Genomic DNA, 25,506 nt, shown 5'->3' with positions numbered 1-25,506 from the left:
ATGGAATCTATTTACTTTTTAAGTCTATTTTTACATTTAGACTACCGTCATGCCCATGCAGAGTGTGCCTGACCATGTAAGCATGATGTTGTGGATGCCAAGTCATTGCGTTGCTGGATGTCAACCAGATCTCAGGAAAACTGACACAAAACCAAACAAACCAGAAAACAAAACAAAACAGACAGATTAGCTACTCTACACCTTCGTTTGCAACTTCAGCATAATCAGTCTTCAAACTTGAAATTCTTGGCAGCCACTTGTCGTTGCATGCCACTCTGAGGACGCTGCTGACCACTTTGTTCCGTCCACTTGATAAGTCAGCGCTGGAGCATCACCCGGCTGCGTTCAGAATCTGATCTCATCCGAGGACTGGTTCTGAGGGCATGTGCATCCTTTGGTTGCTCACTGCCCCCATGCAGTGGTGATCGAAGCTGGTCTACTGGTGCGGTTAATGAGTGCGCGTGTGGCTGCACAGCCCGGACGCTCCATGCGCTGTGGGCACCTGGAACCCAGTGTGGCAAGGCTGCCAGGCTCTCTCTCTGTCCCTGTGGCCAAACCCCAGCTGACTGGCGCAGAGGTGACTACAAACACAGATGCACTGCCCTGAAGTCACGTCCAGCAGTCTGTGACTTGGGATCCTCTAGATAGTCCAGATTCCCTTATGCTAATATCCCAGAACCATCACTAAAATGAAAATGCCAAAGCATGATCTCGATCTTGTAAAGACCTTTCAAAACCCAGGAGTCTGCCATCTCTAGTCCGCAAAGTATTCATCTTTCTTTCTTTTTTTTTTTCTTTTGTCTTTTTGTCTTTTCTAGGGCCGCACCCACGGCATATGGAGGTTCCCAGGCTAGGGGTCTAATCGGAGCTGTACCCACTGACCTATGCCAGAGCCACAGCAACTGGGGATCCGAGCCGTGTGTGCAACTTACACCACAGCTCACAGCAACGCCGGATCCTTAACCCACTGAGTGAGGCCAAGGATCGAACCTGCAACCTCATGGTTCCTAGTTGGATTCGTTAATCACCGAGCCACTATGGGAACTCCATTTTTTTTTTTTTTTGGTATTCATCTTTCTAAGGAGCTACAAGACTGTTAGAAACTTCCCTTGTGATGCTGTGGTGTTTGGGAGTCTCTGCTCCAGGTAGGGGAGCTCTGGAGTCCCCTGCAGTAGTTAACCCAACATGTGCAAAAGAAGGGTGAAAAATGAACAGCTCCACTGACTGCAAAGCCCTGGGGGGAACTCAGATGGAGAGCCTGAAAACCAGCGGCTCGAAGATGTGTTAGCTGGGACCCGCAGTGCTGTCCCAGTAACTCACAGGTAACATTTAAAAATCAGCAGTTGTAACAGTTTGGCCACCACTATCTGCCATGAGGACATCACAAATAATCTGCTTTTTTTTTTTTTTTTTGCCAGTCATCCCAAGAATCCCAGAGCTCCTGGGTCACCCTCAGCACCATGTCATCATCTCTGTGAGCCTCTCCTTGAATCTCCCCTTAAGATGATTAGATGCTCCCTCCCCCATGACACGCATGCCTCTCCCCCCACTGCTTAATTTCTCTCTATGCCATTTACCACCTTCTGATGCACCAAACACTTTACTCATTTATTTGTTCTCTCACTAACTGTGTTAGCTCCAGCGGGCAGGGCTTTTTGGGGTTAGTATCCCTGGGACCTAGAACAGCACCTGGCACATAGGCACATAGGCAGGAAGCCTGAATGAATGAAACCGAATGAACGTTTGCTGATTCTTTCAAAGAAGACTACCATCCTCTGCTTCAGTGTGGCTGGCAAGAAGGAGCAAAAAGTTCAGAGAAAGGTCTCTGAGGACAAAGGAATGTATTCATCTAACACATCAGAAATCTCACGGGCTCATCATCCCACAGAGAGAAAGCATGGGCTGTATCTCAGGATCTCATGGGGGAGCTAGAAGTATTTCATCATCTAGTGAAAATAAATGTGCTACAAACACAAACTATACCTGTGGGCACCCAGGCCACCAGGATTGGAGGAATAAGGCTGGATATGGGGCCAGAGATCCTCCGGATGAACCAGGCTTCTGGACCTGTGGTCTTGGGAGAAGCAAGTGTCCCCAGATTCACTGCTCCATCCCTGCCCAGCTCGGCACTGTCCCTGCAGGCAGGGTCCAGCCTTCTCTCCAGGGAGCTGCTGGAAAGAGCATGGCCTCTTGAGACCCCCCGTCTTTTATAACCTGGTAAAGAACTCTAACGGGGTGCTGTCAGAGTCCCAGCAAGGGTGGTCTGATTTCTGGAGTCCCCGTCTCTTTACTGCCCCCTTTTATCTTTTTTTTTTTTTTTGCTTTTTAGGGCCAAACTTGCAGCATATGGAAGTTCCCAGGCTAGGGGTCGAATCAGAGCTACCGCTGCCAGTCTACGCCACAGCCATGCGGGATCCGAGCCATGTCTGTGAGCTAAACCACAGCTCATGGCAATGCTGGAACTCCAACCCACTGAGGGAGGCCAGGGATCGAACTCACATCCTCATGGATACTAGTCTGGATTTGTTTCCACTACTCCACGAAGGGAACTCCCCTTTTATCTTTTTATTGGTGACTGTTAAAGAAATGGTAATGCTTTTCTCCAAATCATGCTGAAGTCCTCAGCCTAACTGTGCAATCCTCACCCCACTTTCTAGCTTTCCCTATTTAGAACCCTTCTTCCGGGACAGTGAACACCCTGGCCCCACACCTCCCTGCTCTCTCAGGTTCATTCCAGCAATACTCACTGAGAACCTTCCGTGCTGACACCAAGCAGGTCCTAGACCTCAGGAGCCTGTGTCCTGGCAGGTGCCTCAGACTTCACTTCTGGAATATCCTTTGCCCCAGGATGCTCTGCACACCCCTGAAGGGGCCAAGTCTACCCAACCCCCCCACCCAGCCTGCCATCATGCCTTTCACTCACCGGACCTCCTCCCCCCTCTCTGACTTTGTTTATGACTGTTTCATGGCATTTCATTACATTCTACTCTAAGGGAACTCAAAACTCCCCTAGATGGAATGGAAATTACAGAGACACATAATTATTCAGTTATTCAACATGTCCACATCTTCATCCAAAGATCCTCAGCTCTGTTAGGTTCCAGATATTCCTCAGAGGAGACCCAGCTCTGTCCTTAGGCTGCTCCGGTTATGTAAGAGGCCGGCATCAAGGGCAAATGTGATAAAGGGGAGGTGTTTTTTGGGGCTGCTAGGCTGAGGGGGACCTGCGGCCAGCCTGGGCCATGTCACCCCAGCTCTATTCTCGTCAGTGACTGGTTTGCTCTGTAATCTCCACCCTCTTCTGGGCAGCAAAGCCCAAGGTGGCCCAGAGGGGCAGCATCCCCTGAGCCCTGGGGAAGATCTGAGCAGGCTGAGCAGCGCTGTCTGCAGGGCTGGGGAAGGACTGAGGTCTGGCCGGGCCGTAGAAAGCAGCCTGAGGCATCAAAAAGTCCCTCTGGTGGGACCACATCCCTTTTAGTCAGAAGAGCATTCTTAAAACACTTCAAAAGCTCATCACATCCACAACCGCCCTTTGTGGTTTCACAGTGAGCTCAGTCACAGCTATTGACTGTGTGCAGAGGCTTGGTCACCGTGGGGCAGATGCCCAACTGCTGCCTGGGTTGCTGACAGGCCCCACATCTCCACCAGCAAAGAGTGACCAAGCCCTGCTGCCAAGCCCTGTAGGATCCTCTCCCCGCTGGGGCTGCTCAGGGTCAAGTTGACCTTTTTGTTGTTTCTGATGGCCTGCACCTATTTTAACAACAATATATATGACTTTTCCAACTGTTAAATAATTAGATGTACTTAATTGGGTAATTCTAAATGAAAACCTTGTTTCTGTTAGCTACTAGTTTCTTTTTTTTTTCTTCAAATGTGGAAAGAAAATTGATTTGGATAATTTAGAAAAAAATGTATTTTTGGTCTCACTGCCAAACTGTTCTGCAAAAGTGGCTCCAAAATGTTTCCTGAATGGCCTCAGGGTCATATATGTGTGTATGTATATATAAAGCATATATCGGAAGGAGTTCTGGTCGTGGCTCAGGGGAAATGAATCTGACTAGTATCCATGAGGACACAGGTTTGATCCCTGGCCTCACATAGTGAGTTAAGGAGCTGGTGTTGCTATGAGCTGTGGTGTAGGTCGCAGATGCAGCCTGGATCTGGCGTGGCTGTGGCTATGTTGTAGGCCAGCAGCTACAGCTCTGATTTGACTCTTAGCCTGGGAACCTCCATACATGCCAAGGGGGCGGCCCTAAAAAGACAAAAAAAAAGCACATATATACATAATATATTATCTATCTATCTATATATATATATCTATATCTATCTATATATCTATCTATATATATAAGACTATTCAGGAATATATATATATTTTTTTTTCCCAGAAAGCCAGATATAACAGAGTCATTAAAACTACAAGAGATAAACAATGAAGAAGGGAGAGAGGAGCGTTGACTAGACATGGAAAGGAAAGGAAAAGATGAAGGAAAGAGACTAGAAAAGGAAAGATGAAGGAAATTGAGGTAAAACCCTGGCTCTGGGCTCCCTGGCTCCAGAGGGCATGAGTCACATGGCTCTCATTCTCCAGTGAGGGACTTTGTCATGTTTAGCACTGGATAGAAACGGCCTTCTCATCCAATTCTGAATGCACTCAATTAAACAAAGATATTGATTGTGTCAACAAAGAAGTTCGCCGAGCAGGAAGGAGAGTGAGTATCTTTCAGAAGTAGCTCAGGACAACTGGAAGCCACTGGATTGGTTTTTATCAACATCATCTAAGTCCCCACGCGTCCAACACTACACATTGTTCCTACTTTAACCAACGGTCCCTAAAAATAAGCCCAAGTTCCCATTTAGTGCATCTATTTTCAAGCAGTGAGGGCTATAAAAGAAGAAAATACCTGGATTTGAGAGAAAAGGGGTTTCTTTTGAAGTGTATCCGACAATTCCCACGACTTCATTACCAACAGGAAGAATTTTATAGGGCGAATAAAGTCCTGAAATCTGAGATGCTAGCGGCCCCTTGGCTTTAATGTTTGCACTCAGAATTGGAAATTTGGCCTCTTTGAGGAGTGGATCAATCAGTCCTTCTACACCATTATCAAATTCATGATTTCCCAGGGCCTAGTAGAAAAGGAAAAGAAAAAAAGAATTAGGTACTCCGGAATTGCCAATAAAAGCATACTTTAAAGAATATTACCTTAGCCTGGGGGCCCCCAGACCTGGCAGAGCCCTACGAAGCCAACTGCATGACCACTATCCTCCTCACGCCCAGAGGTTTTACTCCAGGGCCCCGGGGTTGGGTCCAGGAGCAGCCAGGTCATCTGGCTTAAGTGCTCCCCAGACCCCGCTGCACCTGCTGAGGGTGACATCAATGCGTGCAGGAGTCATGTGGAGACCCTGCTGGACATCCACTGTCCTGCCATTGCCAGGTCTGAGAGCCTGCATTTACCAGGCTCTGCCCAGCCATTTCATGCTGTTCTCTCTCACGAGCCCATCTTTCACTCCAGCAGCCCAATCCTTCCAACCCCATTTGACGGGGGGAACAACACGACTTCAGCCAAAGGGTCTGGGAACATGTTGCAGACATCAGGGGCGTCCCCTCCCCACTGCAGCTCAGCATCTCCTGGACCATGATGTCATTATGTTCTCATAGCCCTTTCTTCCCAAGGACTCTGTGGTCCTCTTGTCTTCTGGAACACGAGGCTCCCCAAGGGTAAGGCAACGATCGTACTTGACAGTGGGCCATTGGTTTCTGCCTCCAGTTAGCATGGGGCCACCCTGTGTTTCATTCCCAGCAGCTTCACCTCTGAGAATGAGGAAGAGCAGGGTGGCGAAACCATCACGGGCCCTTGGGGTTCTGGACTGGTCCCAGAGCCAGGGCTTGGGGAGGAGCTGGCACAGTTTAATGCAACCCCTGCTCCCAGCTTCTCTACTCACCTGAGTTCCTCTCTGCTCTGGGACTGGCTATGAGGCAGGGGACGGGGGAGCAAAGCAACCACTCTGATGTCTGGCTGCTTCCCCTGAGGTGATGCTGACAAAAATGCCATGTGCCAGCCACTTCCCAGAAAGCTTCCCCGCCCTTCTCCACAGGCCTCTTGGAAGAAGCCCATTTCCTCTCGGCACCCACCACCTGCTCTGGCTGCCAAGGCCAACTTGCTAGCTTAGTATGTGAACCCGTGAGTCTCAAACTTTCTAAACACTGCACCCAATTTCGCTTCGCTCTGAGGGTCATCCTGGAACAGGCCTGGAGTGTTGGCCTGTGACTCCTCCACCTAAATTAGATTCCCCCCCCACCTCATTCTCTCACTGTCCCCGTCCTCCTCCTTCCTACACCCACCACTGCTCAGCATCTTATTCTGCATGTTCCTGGAGTCCTCCTACTCGAGTGCTCCCTGAGCCACTGCATCTGCCACCTCCGCCCTGCTGGGCGCCAGAGCCCCTCGCCTCCCCTGAGCACCTGCGCTCAGAGGGCCACGTGCATCGTGTTCTCCAGTGCAGGTGTTTACACAGAGAGAGCAGCAGTGTCTTCATGTTCCCATCTGTCTCCCCGATTCAACTCAGAATTGCTGAACGTGCCTTTCCTCCCATCTCTGAGTATCCACTCATTTGTACTTCTTTCTCTTACCTAATGCTTCCTTCCTAAAGGCTGACCTAGTTAAAGGTTCTCCCAGTCTTGGGCAATTGTGTTTTTCTCTCTTCTCTTAGAACATCATGGTTTCTTCCTGTGGTGAAATAAGTCTGCTTTATGAGATTACAATAACTATCTTGCTTAACTGTAAAGTTTGTGTTTTTTTTTGGTGGTGCCCACGGCATGCAGAAGTTCTGGGGCCAGGGATTGAACCTGCAGTGACAAGGCCAGATCTTTAACTTGCTGAACCACCAGAGAACTAAAGGTTTTTTTTTTTTTTTAAAGGAATGTTTCTACAGCTCTTAATGAAGGATTATTCAATGTGGTGGCTGTCTTGCACTTTACCAACAGCATTTTACTGCTCGCACTCAGCCACAGCTGGAGTTGCTGCTTTATTTGTTTTGCTTGCTGTCTCCTCCCTGGACTTAAGTGTAATGTTCCAAAAGTGGGGACGTTGGTTGCCTTTTCACCTCTCTGCCTGGCGGGTGGCTGGGCGTGGAGCCCTGATGTGGGTGTGGGGTGCTGGACATGGCTTGCCTGAACGATCTCACTTGCACCCATACCTTCAAGTCCAAACTGAGCATCTGCATCCTTGACTTTCCTCCTGACTCTGCTTCAGTATGTCTGACTACAATGTGGACACTGCCCCCCAGCATCTCCTAAGCATCTCAAGCTTATCATGATTAAAGCCCCTGCCTCTGGGATTCCTGTTTTGTTCCAAGGTGGCCAGTCAGTGAAGCCAGGAGCCCCGGAGCAGATTTATCTCTCACCCCGATTGCTCCCTTTCCCTCATCTCCCAGAAGCATCCCTTGCTTTTGCCCAAATGCTCTTGTTCAGCCCACCCCGTTGCTACCACCTGCATGTGGTCCTGCCCATTCTCTCCACAACAGCTTCCTAACTGGCTTCCAACCCCCTTTCCTCACTCTCCTCCCCCTGCCATTCCCTTATCTAAATCATCCTGTATATTGCTGCCAGAATCATCTTTCTAAAATGCAAATCTGAACTTGTCCGTCTGGACCTTAAGGTCCCACAGAGGCTCCTCCCATCTCTGTGATCAAGTTCAATATCTTGAGCTCTTTGACATCTGGTCTGGCCTTGCCCTCCAGCTCCCTCTGACACCCACCCCCAGGCAGTGGGCAGCGGGCAGGCCTGGCTCCATCACTCATAAGCAATGACCTGGGCACATTTCTAAACTCCAACTTCCTCTTGAAGGGCAGTCAATGAATAAAACAAAAGTTGTAATGAAGGTGAGCCAGCACTTGCTAATGTGATGATGCCACAGGCCAGCATCAGGCAAGGTGCTTGTGTGGAGAAAACCTGCTTTCCTGCTGTGATGTTGGTATTATTACTACACTCATGTTACAGAGGAGAAAAACTGAGATCTAGAGACATTAAATGAACCATTCAAGGTCACACCATGACGAAGTGGTACAGCTGGGACCAGAGATACTTCTGTTTGACTCCAACCTTCTTCTTTTTTTAGAGTTTTATTTTTTATCAATTTTTTTTATTATAGTTGATTTACAATGTTCTGTCAATTTCTGCTGTAGAGCAAAGGGACCCAGTTACACATTTATATACACTCTTTTTCTCACATTCTCCTCCATTATGTCCCATCACAAGTGGTTGGATATAGTTCCCTGTGCTGAACAGCAGGATCTCATTGCTTATCCAGTCCAAATGCAATAGTTTGCATCTGCTAACCCCAAACTCCCAGTTCATCCCACTCCCTCTCCACTCCCCCTTGGCAACCACAAGTCTGTTCTCCATGTGCATGAGTTAGTTTCTTTTCTGTAGATAGGCTCATTTGTGCCCTATATTAGATTCCACATAGAAGTGATATCATATGGTATTTGTCTTTCTCTTTCTGACTTACTTCACTTAGTATGAGAGTCTCTAGTTCCATCCATGGTGCTGCAAATGGGCTCCAACCTTCTTAATCTCTATGCTTGGACATAACAGGGTTTGCAGAAGGCCTAGTACAGAGTGAGCACTCTAAATAAAATCCTGACTACTTGCAGTTCTTTGTATTCTCATGTATCTTTGTCCCTCTGCATAAGATAGACATCTGGTGATCAACCTATTAATGCATAAATAGGGAGACAGACCAGTCCTTTCTCATGCCAGGCCTTTCTGACCTTATTTAACTAATGGCTTCAGCTTCTGAAGGCTGATGGTCCTTCCAGAAGAGAGATATCCCTAAACCCTCATGGCCCTCCCAGAGTAAGCTGTCCCTCCTCTGCTCTGACGGTTCCCTGGTGCAGCCCTGGCAGACTATGCGCCTGCCCACCGAGTCCCTGTATTGCCCAGCACAGTCCCTGGAGCACAGTAAGATGTTGTATAGGATGAATAAATGAGTAAGCAGAAAAATTTCAATCAAATTTCTTTCTTCTACACACACTCTTCCTACAAAAATCAGTCCCCAACAACCCCCTTGTAAACACATATTTAGAAGCTCATGTTCCATTTCTTCACCTTGACCTTCCCCTGGGTTCTCCTCTTCCCTTGCACTTATCAGAGCACCACCACTCCTCTGCTCTGCAGAAGGACAGACAGTGCAGGCTCACCCTCGCTCCCACCCTCCCTGCTGGTGCAGCAGGCACTCAAGACATTTTCTTTTTTTTTTTTTTGTCATTCTGCCATTTCTTGGGCTGTTCCTGCAGCATATGGAGGTTCCCAGGCTAGGGATCTAATTGGAGCTGTAGCCACCGGCCTATGCCAGATCCAAGCCGTGTCTGCAGCCTACACCACAGCTCACGGCAAAGCCAGATCCTTAACCCACTGAGCAAGGGCAGGGGTTGAACCCGCAACCTCATGGTTCCTAGTCGGATTCATTAGCCACTGAGCCACGACGGGAACTCCAAGAAATGTGTTAAATACGTTACTTATTCATTCATTTCTACTGTTTTTATAAATAAAGTGAGGTATTTATTAATACCTCAGGAAGAGTTTGGTGCAATAAAAGAGAGCCAAGCATCTTTCCCTGTTCCTTTAACCCTACACAGCATTTGTAGCACAACTGTAGACTGACATTTGAGATGAACTTGTTTTCATGCCTGCACTAATAATTACAAGGGTGGAATCTATGGGCCTGTAATAGCAGTAAGATACGTTTGCAGGGAGCAACTCATGCTGAAGGCAATACTTTCAAACCCCTTCTGACTTTTCGCTATTATGCTTATTCCACAAAGTGTGTGGATGGAATCTGCAACCAAATTCAGTCATGCCGCACCCTGACCTCACTGTCCTCTGAGCCCTCATGCCCATGTCCAGGTTTTTTTCTTTCCCAAAGCTTTTCCTAGGAGGAGCTGCCATTTCTTCATAGCCTCCCTTCACCCATAAACACACACTCCCAGTGATATCAGTGAATGAATGGACAGAATAAATAATAAGAATACCCCTCAGGGTGACAGTGAAATAAAAGCACTTGGCCTGAGTGGGTGGGCACTGGGGGCTGACACAGGGGGCTTAAGTCCAAGGCCTGAGTCTTGATGCTTCTATTTCTTGCTCTGCAGGAGGGGACACAAGCCATCTGCTGGCCTTCTATGAAGACCTCTCATTATGCTGGAGTATTTTGTTTTTATGGAGAAATCCTCCACTTTCTGGATTCTCTAGTTACAGCAGATTAAGCAAAGCCATTTCTTCCTTGTTATTAAAGAATATGCATTAATCGGCTCCCACAATCCATTTAAAATATACTTAACACAGAAGAAATGCTTGGGAAATATTTACTGGATGAATGAACAATAAATAATTGGTGAGAGGGAGGAAAAAAAGAAACAGAGAGTGAGTTCCCAAGGCTGAGGTCCTTAGCCCCTGGGCCCTGCAGCCTCTTCCCTGTAATCTGGAATTCTGTGCCAGTGTCAGCCTGTCCACTGTGCTGTGATGGGAACAAGGTTCAGACACAGTTGCTCTGGCCTCTGGCACAAAACTGATAAAGAGATCTGTTCTGAAAGCCTCTGATGGGTGGACACAGCAGTCACAGAGTGATAATTTCAGCAGGAAATGGGGCCACCAAAAGCAAGCGTGCAGCAAAAGTCCCGAGAGATGAAAGAGCCTCACAGGTCAAGAACCTTCTAGGTTTCCCCAAATAAATCAAGCTGTGAGGCGGTCACGCTGGCCCAGCGCCTCACGCAGCAACCTTGGCTGGTTTGCCTCTACCTACAGCAGAGTTTCATTCCAAGTGTCATCAGAAAATTTAGGGGTTTTTTACAAGTTTGAAATGACCACCCATCCTTCCATTTCAGGCCTGCGCGCCTTGATCCCAGGCAAGGGGGTTACCGTTACTGAAAATGGGCCTGCTCGGGAGGGGACCAATGGGCAGAGACCTGGGCCTCCTGCCTGTTGCAGGAGATGCTAGGTGCAGTTGCCTGGGAATGAGCTGGTCCTCACGGCCCTCTCCTCCACCCTCCCCGCTCCCTCCAGCTGTTGGCCAGGGAGTCCCCGGCCATCGACCACCAGCAGAAGGACACCAGGGCTCAGTAACCCAGGGAATGAGACACCTGGAAGGAGCACGTGGTACCAGGTGTTGGGAAAGAGTCTCAACCCCAGAGAAACACCCAGAAAAGCAGTGCTGTACTCGGCCAGCCCTTGCCTCCCCCTCGGGCCTCCACTCATGGCCAACCAGCCTCATCCTGTTGCTTCTGCACTATCCCCTCCTGGGGTCCCCACCTCCGCACGCTCCCTCTGCCCCACTCTGCCTCATCGCTTTCTCACCCTGACCTTTCCAGAGTCTTCTAGCCGATCTCTGGGTCATGAGGTGCACACGGCTCCTGTCCACTCACCACGGGCCACTGGAATGCACTTCCCCAAACACCTGACCCACTGCTCCTGGCCCTGCTGTGTCTCTGCAAAGGCCTCCCACTTCCTGCTGAAATCCCAGTCCTGACCCCCCTGCCCCACGCTGCCTGCCAGAGCCCCTCCCTCATCCACTTCACTTTTCCTGCCAGACCAGGGGCCCTCGGTTCCAGGAACACGAAACCACCCACATGCAATGAGCTGCCTTAGATACAGCTCAGGTGTGACTTCCGTGGCGCCTCCATTGCCAACAGCCCTCCTGCTGCAACTGTCATACTTGCTGCCGCTCTTGATGTGTCTTTCTCTTTGAGGCATGAACGGTGATGATCTTCCCAGTGTCCTCAGTGACACCAGCGAGCACCTGGCACCAGTGCCCAGCAGAGGTTTATTGAATGAATAATAACACCACCCACTCCACCTGCTCCTTTCTCTCTCTCTCTCTCTTTTTTTGCTTTTTAGGGCAGCACCTGCGGCATATGGATGTTCCCAGGAGAGGGGTCAAATGGGAGCTATAGCCGCTGGCCTAGGTCACAGCCATAGCAATACCAGATCCGCATGTGGGGAGCTGCATCTGCGACCTACGCCACAGCTCACAGCAATGCTGGATTCCTGACCCACTGAGCGAGGCCAGGGATCGAACCCACATCCTTATGGATACTAGTTGGATTCGTTTCCACTGTGCCACAACAGGAACTCGCATCTGCTCCTTTCAAATGGCTCCATTTCACTCTATGATTTGGCATGTGAGCTATTAAAACTTTTCAGAGAAGGCAAGATAGAAACACACACCTGTAAACAGTAGTTAAGCAATACTTTAGCTGTAAAACAAGAGACGTCAAAGGAAGCAGGTGAACCTGCCAGTAAGCTTAGCCAAATGCATCACAACTCATGGCCTGGTTTTCTTATTCCATTGCCTGTGTTGTAATTAGTATTGCTATTAATATCTTATTTGCACTTGTTTGTGAATAAAACAAATTTTTTAAAAAAGTGTTCTGAACTCTTCTGGTCTTGGGTGTATACACCTGAACATTATATAGATTTCATGACGGTACTTAGTGAGAAAATGGGACTTTCTGAGGTTTCTTTCTATTGGAAATCTGCTAAGGAGACCAACTCTTTGGTCTGTCAAAGGATAACTATACAGTATCTGAATTAGAAAGGAGATATTTCATAGCCTCGGCTTTGTCACAAAGGACTGTGAAAATGACCAGTGAAGCTGACATAAGGGAATTTTAAAAAAGAGAGAAAATTAATTAATTTTTGTCTTTTGTCTTTTGAGGGCCACACCCGTGGCATATGGAGATTCCCAGGCCAGGGGTCCAATCGAAGCTGTAGCTGCTGGCCTACACGACAGCCACGGCAACGCCAGATCCGAGCTGCGTCTGTGACCTACACCACAGCTCATGGCAATGCCAGGTCCTTAACCCACTGAGTGAGGCCAGGGATCGAACCTGCAACCTCCTGATTCCTAGTCAGATTCATTTCCGCTGTGCCATGACGGGAGCTCTGAAGAAAGAGAAAAAATTTAAAAGACAAAAAACTTGATAAAAAGAAATATTAGTTAAGACTTTCATGCTACATGGCCAAGCTCTGGTCACATATTAACTTGTTCAGTCCTTACAACGCTATGAGGCAGGTGCTATTATCTGTCCTTTACACAGATGGGGAAATCAAGGCCTGGGGCTTCCATAACTAGCAGGTGGCAGAGCTGGGATTTGAACAAAGTGAGGCTTTAGCATCTGGGACTTAGCTACTCTGCCAAGCTGCCACTAATGCAAGCACCTGGAAGGGATGAGCGTCATTCAGCAACCCACTAGTTTCTTCCAGGGGTCTAGAGTGCCAAGTGCCAAGGCCCTGGTCTTTGTCCTCAGGAAGGGTGGGGCAGCCAGGGAGAGAGTGGGACATGAGCTCATGCATCCATGCAGCAAGTGGGAATCACAGAGAGGGACGTGTGTGGCAAAGATGCAGGCACACCCTGCCAGTTAAGGATGGTCGGGGATCCAGGTGTGAGCTTGGATGTATCCCCTGGGCAGGTACATCCACCCCAATGTTCACTGCAGCACTATTCACAATAGCCAAGACATGAAAGCAACCTAAGTGTCCATCAACAGAGGAATGTCCAGGCAAAGGACATCAGCTGTATTAACAAATGAGGGGATGAAGACGTGACAGCTGAGACAGTCAAACCTGTCCCAAGTGAAGATGGGAGGCTTAGACCCAAGTAGAAGAAAAACAAAGGAAGAAGTAAGAGCAGTGTGGCATGCATGATACGGAAGAAAAGAATTTCTGTTTTAATCCACAGAAAGCAACGTCAAAAAGTCATATATCAGAAACGTGGAACACAAGAATTTAGTCATTTAGACACTAGCTCATGCCACAAAGGATTGGAGGCTGCAGGACATGCTATAATTTGAGGGGAGGAACCTGGTCTATGACACAATGGGGCTCAGATGCCAATCACTCCAGGAAGCAGCAACAACTGTAATAGGGGAGGATTACAAGTTAGGTTTGGTTTGGTCGGTACATGTCTGGCATTGAGGCCACTTGTGATGTTGGGTTGTGCTCCACAACCTCAGTCTTAGGCTCTGGCAGGTGTATTTTGGCATCTGATTGAATGGCAGAAAAGATCCCCAGGCTCAACCCAGCTCACCTGTACCTCAGTGTTTGTTGAATGAATGAATGACCAAGAACTGAACAGACAGCATTTCACATTTGCCATATAAGCTCTCTACATGCAAAATACCCATATCGATGTTACATTTAGAATTATCTGCTCAACTAACTGGGTCCCAGGAAGGTTTATCTCTATCTCTGAGGAGGTAGAAGACCGTAGCTAATGCTTGGATTCTACATAGGACCAATTATTCCGGTGAGGGAAAAGAAGTGTCAAGAGGATTTTCAGGTTCTCTTACATAGTTGAAGAACACAGACAGGGAAGGGGTTTACACACCATCCAGACGTATTTGTGAGTGAAGTATGGAAAGCTGCCTATCTGCTGTGTAATTTGTTTAGTTCTTTCCCATTTCCAGTTAAGAAATCACAGATGCTAGGACAAAATGAGCTAAGAAGTTGTCTCTGCTTCTTTCCCTCCATACCTGAGGCTGGTCTTACCCAGCTTAGCCCTGATGTGGAATCCAGCCTGAAAGAGAGGAAGCAGAGGTCCAGGACCTTAGCCACAGGATGGGGTGGGAACTGCTTTCAACACTGAGGTCCGAGGACCCACAACCCACCAGACACGTACAACTTCCAAAGTCTGAGCTCTAGAAGTGACTACCAACTTTCTTTGCTTAAAAATAAATACCACTGGCTACATATCACATATACAATGGAATACTACTCAACCATAAATAATGAATAATGCTGTTTGTAGCAGCATGGATGCAACTAGAGATTCTCATACTAAGTGAAGTAAGTCAGAAAGAGAAAGACAATATCGTATGAGATCACTTATATATGGAATCTAAAATATGGTACAAATGAACCTACATACAGAAGAGAAACAGACTCACAGACACAGAGAATAGACCTGTGGTTGCCGAGGTGGGGGGTAGTGGGACAGACAGGGAGCAGGAAAATAAGGTCCAACTGCATAGCACAAGGAGCTATATATATCTAATCTCCTGGGATAGACCGCAGTGGAAAATAATATTAAAAAAAGAATATATATATATATATATATATGAGCAGGTTACTTTGCTGTATAGCAGAAATTGGCACAACATTGTGAATCAACTATACTTTGATAAAAAAAAAATACCACTGCCATCAGGTATCACTTTCAAGCTTCCCAAACCAGCACTGCTGATCTGTCTTCCCGGAACATCACTGCTTTTTATTAAAGATAATGTGATTAAAAGTTTCTGGGAACCATCTTACACCCTTGGTGGAAATGTTAATTGGTGCAACCACTATGGAAAACAGCATGGAGGTTCCTCAGAAAACTAAAAATAGAACTACCATGATCCAGCAATCCCACCCCTGGGCATCTATCTGGAGAAAACCATAATTTGAAAAGCTATATCCACCCCAATATTCACTGCAGCACTATTCACAATAGTGAGGACATGGAAGCAACCTAAGGGTCCATCAACAGAGGAATGGATAAAGCCCTAAAAAAGAATGAAATAATGCTATTTGTGGCAACATGGATGGACCTAGAAACTATCATACTAAGTGAATTAATCAAGACAGTGAAAGATAAACATCATATGGTATCACTTATATGTGAAATCTAAAAAAAAGGATAAAAATGAACCTTTTTGGAGAAGAGAAAGACTCACGGACTTTGAAAAACTTATGAATACGAAAGGGGACAGGTGATGGTGGGGGAAGGGATGGACTGGGGGCTTGGGATTGGCATATGCACACTGAGGTATATGGAATGATAGGCCAACAGGGACCTGCAGTATAGCACAGAGAACTCTACCCAATATTCTGTGATAATCCATGTGGGAAAAGAATCTGAAAGAGAATGGATGTGTGTACATGTATAACTGAATTGCTTGGTTGTGCAGTAGAAATTGTCACAACCTTGTAAATCAACTATACTTCAATACAACTTTTAAAAATTAAAAAAAAAGTTTCCTGGATATGAGAGACTTTTTAAGCACTTCTCTTTGCTTAGGGAGAGGGGAAACTGCCCACTGTCAATTTGGCACACACGGTACCTGGCCATTGTCTTCTGCAGACCAGATCTTTAGCTGGAGAATCCCTTAGCACAGATGTTAGAATTTCAGTCATTTTTACTTTACTTCACTTCTCCCCCTGACCCCCTGCATAGGTCTTACCCCGCCTCTAGATGTGGTTAAAAAGGGCTCAAAAGGTCACGGTCCCATCTACTGAAGAATAATTTCATCCTGGCAGGTCTTGGTCATGTCCAAAGCACTGAGCACAGAGCTGGGCACAGGCTCGTGCCCAGTCAAGATTGGTGGGCTGATGGAGTTCCCGTCGTGGCTCAGTGGTTAATGAATCCGACTAGGAACCTTGAGGTTGCCTGCCCTTGCTCAGTGGGTTAAAGATCCAGCGTTGCCGTGAGCTGTGGTGTAGGTTGCAGACTTGGCTCAGATCCCGTGTTGCTGTGGCTCTGGCGTAGGCCTGTGACTACAGCTCCGATTTTGACCCCTAGCCTGGGAACTTCCATAGGCCATGGGAGTGACCCAAGAAAATGGCAAAAAGGCCAAAAAAAAAAAAAAAAAGATTGGTGGGCTGAGCGAATACATGCACCTCACAGACAACAGGCGTGAAACTAGGCTCTTCATCCTCCTGTTTGGCCACTGTTTTCTATTGCTATTTATATTATTAGAGTTACTAAGAGAGTAACTCCCCATTCAAAACCCTGGGAGCCTCCTTGTCTGGAAGCACTGACCCACTGGAGGTTCCTGGAAGAAGACCCAGGAAGCCATCTCCCTATAAGGAAAGAGCTGCCACGAAAGGAACTATGAAGGAGAAAGAGGAGCTGTTAGGCAAACTTAGACTTATGTGTAAAATTAAGTCCCGGGACAAACCAAGCTATGTTGGCAGATGAGAAGCAAGACAGAGGGCTAAGCAGAAGCCGAGGACCTGAGAAGCCACATGGACAGACCACCTTCTCCAATGTCTTACAGATGAGGATTCCGCTGCCTGAGCTCATACAGCTGAGCTGGAAAAGCCAAGAAGTAAAACCTGCGTGCCTTGAGAGCCTGTCCAAATCTCTTTCCACTGCTCCTGTCTGCCACAAACCCACAGGGTACAATCATGTCCAGTAAGTCCAGGAAAAGCCTTTAGATGGCATTTCTGTGCTGGAAATAGTAGGCTTCAGCTGTCAGGGGTGGGTGGGTAAACTTAGGTAGAAGAGTCTGCACGCCTGAGGTGCTGTGTCAAACACTGCTGACTCTCTCTGTGTCCCTGGCTTGAACCCTCTTAGTCATCTTTTGATAATACCCTCTCCTGAGCCACCCCTGCTCAGAAGGTGAGCACGGCCAGTGCTTACTGACCCTGACTGTGGCCAGCACCGTGCAAAGCACTTTTACCTGCATTATCATCTCCTTTCCACCCTACAACCACCCACAGCGGGGGCAGGGGGTGGGGTGGGGAGAAGATTGCCACTGTACCCACATTACACAAGATTCAAGAATCTGCTCATGGTCCACAGATTTTAAGTGGCTGAGAGGGGACCTGATCCCCGACAGTCACCTTGAGCTCACCCTTAAGCCCTGTGCCAGGTGCTTGCCTACCGAAACTGGTCTCATAGATTCAGCCTGTCTTTCCCTGTCATCACAGTTCTGAAACAGAGTCCCCCTGAAACTGAGTTCCCTGACCAAGTTTACGATTAATCTCTACTCAAAACTTTATTCTCTGTCTTGTCCTCTCTGTCCTCAACCACGTGCTAACTGAACAGTAATCAACCAGAGTCAGAGGCGGCTGTAGGAGCGATCATCATTAACCTACAAACTCAGCTTGTTCTCCTAACAGACCCCTGAGCCATGGACCACTTGGCCAGAGAATGGAAAACTGGAGACATCCTGACTCCTGAAACTGTGATTAAGAAATGTCACGTGATGATGATGAAGCCCAGCCTCTTCGTTCTTCCCCCTTTAACAACATTCCCAACTTGAAGACGAAGCTGGAGTGGATCTGAGGCTCATCTCCCACTGCCTTGCTTGACGCCCCGCAATAAACCCTTACTTTGATGCAAACTCCTGCCGTCAGAGTTTGGCTTTCTGCCCTTTACCCTGTTATATACAGGCCCCATCATCTCAAGCCTAGACTGCCGTCCCGCCTCTCTCTTCTCCCATCCTCTTCTCTGGTGGCTTTGCCCTCCCATCCATTTCTGCTCATCTTCCCAAGCTACAATCTCCCTCTGTCGCTGAGAGGTATCTTCTCCATCAACCAATTCTCTGCTGTTACCAACTGGGTGCCCAATAACTGCATTCCATTCCGCCTCTGTCTACCTGGGGTGAGCAGCAGGGGCTCAGAGCCGCAAGCCTGCACCCATTTCAGATGCCAGCTGCAATTCTTGGGTCACCCGCACTTCTGACCTACCAGCTATAAAGCAGGGGTTCTCACGAGACCCTCCACAGGTCAGATAATTTGCTAGAACAACTCACAGCACTCAAGGAAGTGCTTTGGTTACTGTTACCGCTGTACTATAATGATACAATTCTGGAACAGCCAAATGGAAGACATACATGGGCCAAAGTGTGTGTGTGTGGGGGGAGGGGGGTGCAAAGTGCTTCCACGCCCTTCTCTGGGCACACCACCCTCCCAGCACTTCAGTGTGTTCACCAACCCAGAAGCTCTCTGAACCCCATCCTTAGAGGTTTTTATGGAGGTTTCATCACACAGAAACGATTAATTAAATCACCAGCCATTGGAGATTAGCTCAACCCCTGGGCCCCTCCCCTGCCCCCTGGAGGTAGAAAGTTCCTACCCTCTAATCATGGCTTGGTCTTTCTAGCCACCAGCCCTGATTCTGAAGCTGCCTAGGGCTCCCCAGCCATCAGTCATCTCATTAGCATACAAAAGATACGCGTCTCTCAGAGATTCCAATAGTTTGGGGCTCTATATGCCAGGAACTGCAGACAAAGACAAAATATTTCTTTTCTTTTCTTTCTTTCTTTTTTTTTTTATTAACCACAACTGCCCTCTACTCAGAAGCCTCCAGTGGTTCCCTATGACAATAGAGGAGCACCCACACTTTTCAGGGTGGCCTGTAAGCCGTCCACAATCCCATCTCCCTGATTCCTGCTGCCTAGCTCTGGTCCAGGCTGGTCCATCTTGCAGATTCCTGCCTCTGCACCTCATTCAATCCTGCCCCTTCACTGAACCGAAATGGAATCAAAGTATTTCTTAGGATGCCATTGCTTTGGAGATATGAAGAACCTCAGATTTTACAGATGAGTACCTGGTGACCAAGAGAGCTGAATGGCATATTCCTAGATTTATAGATTCATTACCTTGCAAAAGGAAGAAAGAACAGTATCCATTTCTGAGTCCTGATGACAAGGACTGAGGATGACAAGCCCTCATGTAAATTTTCAAAAGCACAAACCACAAGGCAAAAAACAAAAATTAATTTGATTATACCAAGTGAAGGATTTCTGTTCATTGAAAAAATACTATGGACAAAATTAACAGACAAAATAGAAGCTATCTGCAATGTCTAAAATTGATTACAGGTCAATACTTAGAACTCCTGAAAATCAAGAAAACTAGAGGAGACCTAATTTTAAACAAAGAGCGAGGGATGTGAACATACAATTAAGGAAGAGAAAACTTCGAAAGTTTACAAACATATCAAATTCATATCAAATTTCTATTAGAAAAAGAGAAGATCAAAAAATGAGATGTCATTTTACACCTCCTGGAAAGCTGGAGAATGCTGCAAAGCGAGGGTCACATCCACCTGGAGGTGGATGGGTTGAGTAGAGGGCTCCAGAAAAGCAATCTGACATTCCTTAGAGTAAGTGTACACGTCCCTACAGTGGGCCATCTGGGGCAGCCTGTTTGTAGAACTGCAGTGAGACGTGTGCGATCTCCGAGCTCATCACTCACAGGGAAGCAGATGGTAAAACACGTAGAGGTCTCCATGTATGTGCATGGTAGACACAGAGTGACACTGACCAATGGTAAAAGCAACCAGTTTAGGGCAAAAGTAAAAAACAGAATGAGCTGAGTAACAGGACCAGTTACCTAATTCAAAAGTACAAGCACCTAAATAATAATAAAGGTTCTGCAAGTGCACATAGAACTATACAAAGTATGAACGTCAACCCATTAGCAACAATGGCATGAGTTATACTGTAGGACATGGGACGTTCTCAACACATTAGAAAGGTTGTCTACAGGTAAGATGGGAAGTAAGGTCTGTGGACAAAAGGGTATCTACTGGCCCTGGGTGAGTTAAAGGCAGGGATCATGGTCCCACCCAAGCTGCTGGTTCAGGCATCTGAAAGCAATTTGCTCAGGCTAAGGCTGCCATCCTTTGAACAGAAAGTGGGCTTAGGGGCCAGGACCCTAGAAGCAGGGCCTTTTCTACTGAAGCTGCCTTCCCTGCAGCCCACCCCGATGGTGTCAGTCCCACCTCTGGAGATGAATCTCTTTGATCCTTTACTTTGGGGGACTTCCTAAGTCCACTCATTGAATAAACACTAAGAACACTTCAGGCAATGGGACTGAGAAAAGAAGGTGGAGGAAGCGGAGGAGGGTGGTAGATTGTGCGGGGTTGTCAGAATCACATAAAGTGAAAACTGAAAACCCAAACCTCCCTTCCTCACGTTTTATTTTGGCAGAGCCCATGGAACCAACCTGTGCTGAGTATTTACACTGAGCCAGCAGGATGCTGGGATTTTTACCTTTATTACCTCATGAATGGCTACACAGCTGGGTGGGGGTGATCCCTCATGTTTTATAGTTGGGACAGAACGACCAACCCACCAAGCTATCTGTCTCCCTCCGCCAACGTACTATACCAACTAGGCTTCTCCCATCCTCCCTCTAGAGTTTTCTGCCTACAGGTGGGTCCAGGGGGTCTCCAGGCTCACTCTGGGGCTCCAGAAGCCCTCCTCGGGACACGAAGGCCTAGCAGGTCTGAGGAATTCCTGGGGTTAAGCTAGATTCTAGAAGCTTCCTCTTTACCTTCCATAGCTGCAGGTTCTTAAATACAGCTCTGCTAAACAGGTCCAGTTTCCACAGAACTGGAGACACCCTTCCACAACTGTTTTCAACCTGCTCTAAATCTCCAGCTTCCTGAGAGTTCATATATGGCAGCAGGTGGGTGGGGTGGGGGAAACGTGGACGGCAGAACAGCAATAAAATTCCCTGACAGCAGTATCAGCAAAATGACAGTGAAAAACCTCTGTAAAACAAGAATGTAAAGCTTTATCCCATGTTTCATAAAAACAAGAGCTTTATCCCACGCGAAAGCATCACAAGAACTAGGATTTTATGCAGGTCAAATCATGTTTGCCAAAGCCCAGAAGTGCACAGAGTAAGTCTCATGAGATGTTATCAGGAACCTGGCCATCGGCTTCACTGTTGGCTCTCCTCCCGCTCCTTACCCCCTGCCAACATTATATAACTTTCCCATTTTGCCTCAGGCCCCAGTCCAACTATTTTAGGTGAAATTTAAAAGAAAGTCATTCCATCCAATAAAAAGTATTATAAACAGTCCCTGTGGCGACGGGCTGTAACTTGCAGCCGAATGCTTCAGCCTTACCCAGAGTCCGGTCATACACACTTGATGTGATGGTTAACACTGAGCCTTATTTGATTAAAGAGGAAAACATTATTTTTATTAGGGAAAACGAGGAATTATTCATTTTTCCCCCACCAAAAGTGTGGAGAAAAGAGTGTCACAAAAAGAAGGGTTGACAAAGTTGCGGTTTAAATACAAAATCTAATCTTCTGGGAAGAAATGGAGACATTCACTAGTCTATTCTATTATACATGTATTTATGCATTCTATTATACATGTATTTAATCTGTCATTACTGAGGACAAAGCATCAGGCAGGTGGAGCTGTGGAGATAAGAATGCTCAGAGGCCACACACAGAATTCTTGAGACCCACAATTCCTCTGTGGATTCCAGATGCTGATGAGGCCCCCAGATAAACTCCTGGGGTTCAGGGGTCCCTTTGAACTGCTGCTGCTTTGAGCATCCCTGATAACCTTGACACCAACAATCAGAAGGGAGAGGTGCTCTCTGCCCACCTCATCTCTCTACAATGAGCATTCTTGGAAAAGTACCTCCACTAAACAACTCTACCCTCTTATCATCTTTTTCTGTCCTCTTCTCTCCAAGTTTCCAGGGGAAAAATTACAGCACTGTGCTTTGCTAACCTCTGCGCTTTTCTGATACAAAGTGTGCCCTCTGTGTCCCAGCTTGGAATTCACAGATTTCCCTGGACCCTTCCTCTGTCCTTCCTCTTCTAAAGCTCCTAGGAGTTCTTGCCCAAGTTTCTCCACAAAATTTTTTTACTCTAGGATTTTATACAGGGTTGAACTTGGGTGGTGGCTTGATTTAAGAGATCATACTTATTTATTCCTGTGTAACTCCTCTCTGCTCCTTTTCTAGAATCTAGTCCAACAAATAAGGCATCGCCTTTAACAGAGCACTGGGGAACAAGGACTTAAACTTTGGCACAAGTTTTAAGAGCCTCTCCTCTCTTAAGTTGGACTCTCTAAAAAAAAACCCTGGAAACTGGTTTTATTGAAGTGCTTTGAAATCCAGTGTTTCCAGCATTTTGGTCCTCTCTGGAAGTTGCTTTCTTTCTGTTTGTAAATCTATACAGTAGTGTCGGTAATAGTGAGAACTAACATTTAAAGAGGTCATACAATGTGCCAGGCAAGCCTCTGAAATAGATATTATTACTCCTGTTTTATAGAGGCAGGAACTGAGGCACAGAGAAAGTCCATAGCACACAGAAGGCGCCCAGCCTGGATTCTCCCCAAGGCTGCGAGCTTAACTATGCTTAAGCTCCGAGGTCAAAGGGATCTGGAGTTCATTCTTATCCTGTCTCCCTCTCCTTGAGCTGGTGACCTAAATAATGTACTCAACCTTTTTGACCCTGAGTTGTTTCCCTTCTAATTAAATCTCGTTAAAGCATTCTTCGAAAGACCAAGCAGTAAATGAGAGGTTTGTGATGGGTCTATCTTGGTCCTAGGCTTTGGAAAATTGGGGTACCATGCACCCCGGCTGAAACCCTTCATAAGCAGGCTCCTTATGAAGGGTCTGGCTCCTCGAAGTGCCCCATCTCATGGTGGGGGTCCCACGATATCAATCCACTTAGGACGTATCATCCAGGGGACTTCTATATCCCTGTCCACCTGGCACGCTGACCAGAGTCTCGCTTTCTACCCACATCGCTCTGCGTCTCGAGTCCAGGCTCGCCACCCGTGCCCCGGAGGCCTCCCTCCCGGTCCAGGGCTCCTCCCCGGGGACTCCGGAGCCTCCCAGGCTCGGCGTCTTACCATGGCATCGTAACCCAGGGCGTTCATGAAGTGCGCCACCTCGGCGCCCTTATACACGGTGAACCAGATGGTGCCCTGGTACTGGTCGCCGGCGTCGAGCAGCAGCACGTGGGGTTCCGCCCGGCGGATCTGGCGCACCTTGGTAGAGAGTCGCGCCACGCCGCCCACGCAGAGGCTCGCGTTGACGCACTTGCTCGAATCGGCGCTCGTCTGCTCCAGGCGGCTGTGCACGTCGTTGGTGTGCAGGATGGTGAGCTCCCAGGCGCCGGCGGCGGGCCACAGCAGAGCGCCCAGCGTTAGGAGCCGCAGGGCCGGGGCGCGTGCGGCTCGGGGGCACATGGCTGCCGCTGGTGGAGAGGACGCGAGCGTGGGTGAGTGCGGGCGAGCCGGGCGGGTGGCGGCGAGCGCGGCGGGCGCGGGAGTTAGGCGCCCCGGCCGGCTGGCGGGCTGGCGGGCGGGCGGGGCGGGGCCGGGGCGGGCTCTCCTGCCTCCCGGAGGCAGGCCCCAAGGCCAGGCGCACGCCCGCGCGGTCACCCGATCCGACCCTGGCCCGCGGGGCAGTCCGGGCGCGGCTCGCGGCTGGCACTCGCTCTGGGCGGGAACAGTGGGGAGGTTGTTCCCGGCGGGGGGCGGACACGGGCCACAGTCCCGGCCCGACCCGGGAGCCGGGGTTCCACTGAGGGTGGGCTGCTCTTCCCGGGGTGCGAGGGAGGAATTGGAGGGTCCACCCCGCTTCCAGGTCTTTGCTGACCCTCGCCTCTTAATTTTTCTGAGGGGTGATGCGCTGCTTGTGTGGGCTGGTGGTGGCGCGAGCTCATCACTTGAAAGAATGAAAGAGGGAAGAACGAGGACGTAGAAGGGGAGAGTAGCGAAACGAGGGAGAGGTGTGAGCTTTGTGCTTTGCGGAGCGAAAGACGGACCGCCAGATGAGACTGTTCGCTTTCCAGTTTAAGAACACACCAAGTCCGCGTTGTTTAGATGTAGAATCTCAGAAGCTGCAAGTCTTTCGAATCCAGTCCCACATTTATGGATGAATATAACCATAGCGATAGAACAGCAGCAGTGCGTGGATAGCTAAAATGGACAGTGCGGAGTGAAACCAGTGCGGGTGCCTTCGGTTGCTTTTCTGGGCATTTTTTTCCTCTTATTTTTGAGGTTTTAATATTTTAAGAATGGTGTGTGTGTGTGTGTATTAAACGCACAGCTTTTGGCAAGGAAGGCAATAACAGTAGGGATGCATGCAATAAACCATAATTATAGCCGAATTTAATCTTGCTGCAGAATTTGCCTCTGTTTAACGGATTGATTCCTAAGTGCAGTTGTTAATCTAATTGAGAAGGGAAGGAGATGGGAATTAGTTTGGAGCTCCTACTAGGAGTCTCCTTGTTTATGTTTTACAGAACAGAGTATGTAGTCTTTACACTTTTCCAAAATGCATCAGGCGAGTCCTGTTTTATTTTTTTTAAAGCTTGGGGGGGGGGCTAAATATACATGATATAATTTATCATTTTAACTATTTTAAGTGTACAGTTGAGTGGCATCAAGTACATTCACATTGTTGTGCAGCTGATCTCAGAGAGACAGCAGTGAATGATGGCTTGAAGCGAGATCTTCTCTGCTCAGGAATTGAATCTGGGCAGCCTGGGTGAAATCCAGGAATCCTAGCCATTAGACAAGCTAGAGGTTAGAATTGCCCTGATTCTTGCCCCCTGTTGAAAGCAAGAATGTTTCAAGGAGGCAAAGACTGAAAACAAGTATAAAGTTTGTTATTTTAGATACAGTGCAAAACGTGGGAGAGCACACAGAGAAGTAGTTTTTATTTAAGATGGAAGCAAAACAGTAATACACACCCAAAAGAGGAGTGTGGGTGTGGGCTTCCTCCTCAATGAGGATTGAGCCATAGGTGATTTAAATCACTTATATAGGACAGTTCTTCCAGGTCTTTGTTTTTCTTTGGCCAATTATCTTGTTTTATTTCTCAGCCCTCAATGGACCCAAGGCCCTCCCTGATATGCATGGGCATCTTTTGGTCAAGATGGATTCCAGAGCAAAGGGTGTTGGGACAGATTCAGGACTTATTATGCCCTGCCCCTCCCACTTTTGACCCCCTAGGAGTCTTTCTGCA

At 47.9% G+C, this 25,506-nt stretch overlaps 1 protein-coding gene across 1 annotated transcript in view; it reads right to left on the bottom strand.

Moving 5' to 3' along the window:
• NT5E (5'-nucleotidase ecto) overlaps nucleotides 1-23,821 on the bottom strand; it is a 48,366-nt gene extending 24,545 nt beyond the window's left edge. The window contains exons 1-2 of the mRNA XM_047760532.1: nucleotides 23,382-23,821; nucleotides 4,905-5,127 (exon numbers count right to left, since the gene is read on the bottom strand). Of these exons, the coding sequence (XP_047616488.1) occupies nucleotides 4,905-5,127; nucleotides 23,382-23,720 (562 nt within the window). The 5' untranslated portion in view covers nucleotides 23,721-23,821. The remainder of the gene's footprint in view (nucleotides 1-4,904; nucleotides 5,128-23,381) is intronic.
• Nucleotides 23,822-25,506: the final 1,685 nt, after the last annotated feature.

Source organism: Phacochoerus africanus, chromosome 2 (genome assembly GCF_016906955.1).
Source record: "Phacochoerus africanus isolate WHEZ1 chromosome 2, ROS_Pafr_v1, whole genome shotgun sequence".
Classification (NCBI taxonomy): domain Eukaryota; kingdom Metazoa; phylum Chordata; class Mammalia; order Artiodactyla; family Suidae; genus Phacochoerus; species Phacochoerus africanus.
Note: the sequence above shows the minus strand (reverse complement) of the source record. Positions and strands in the feature narration are given on the sequence as shown.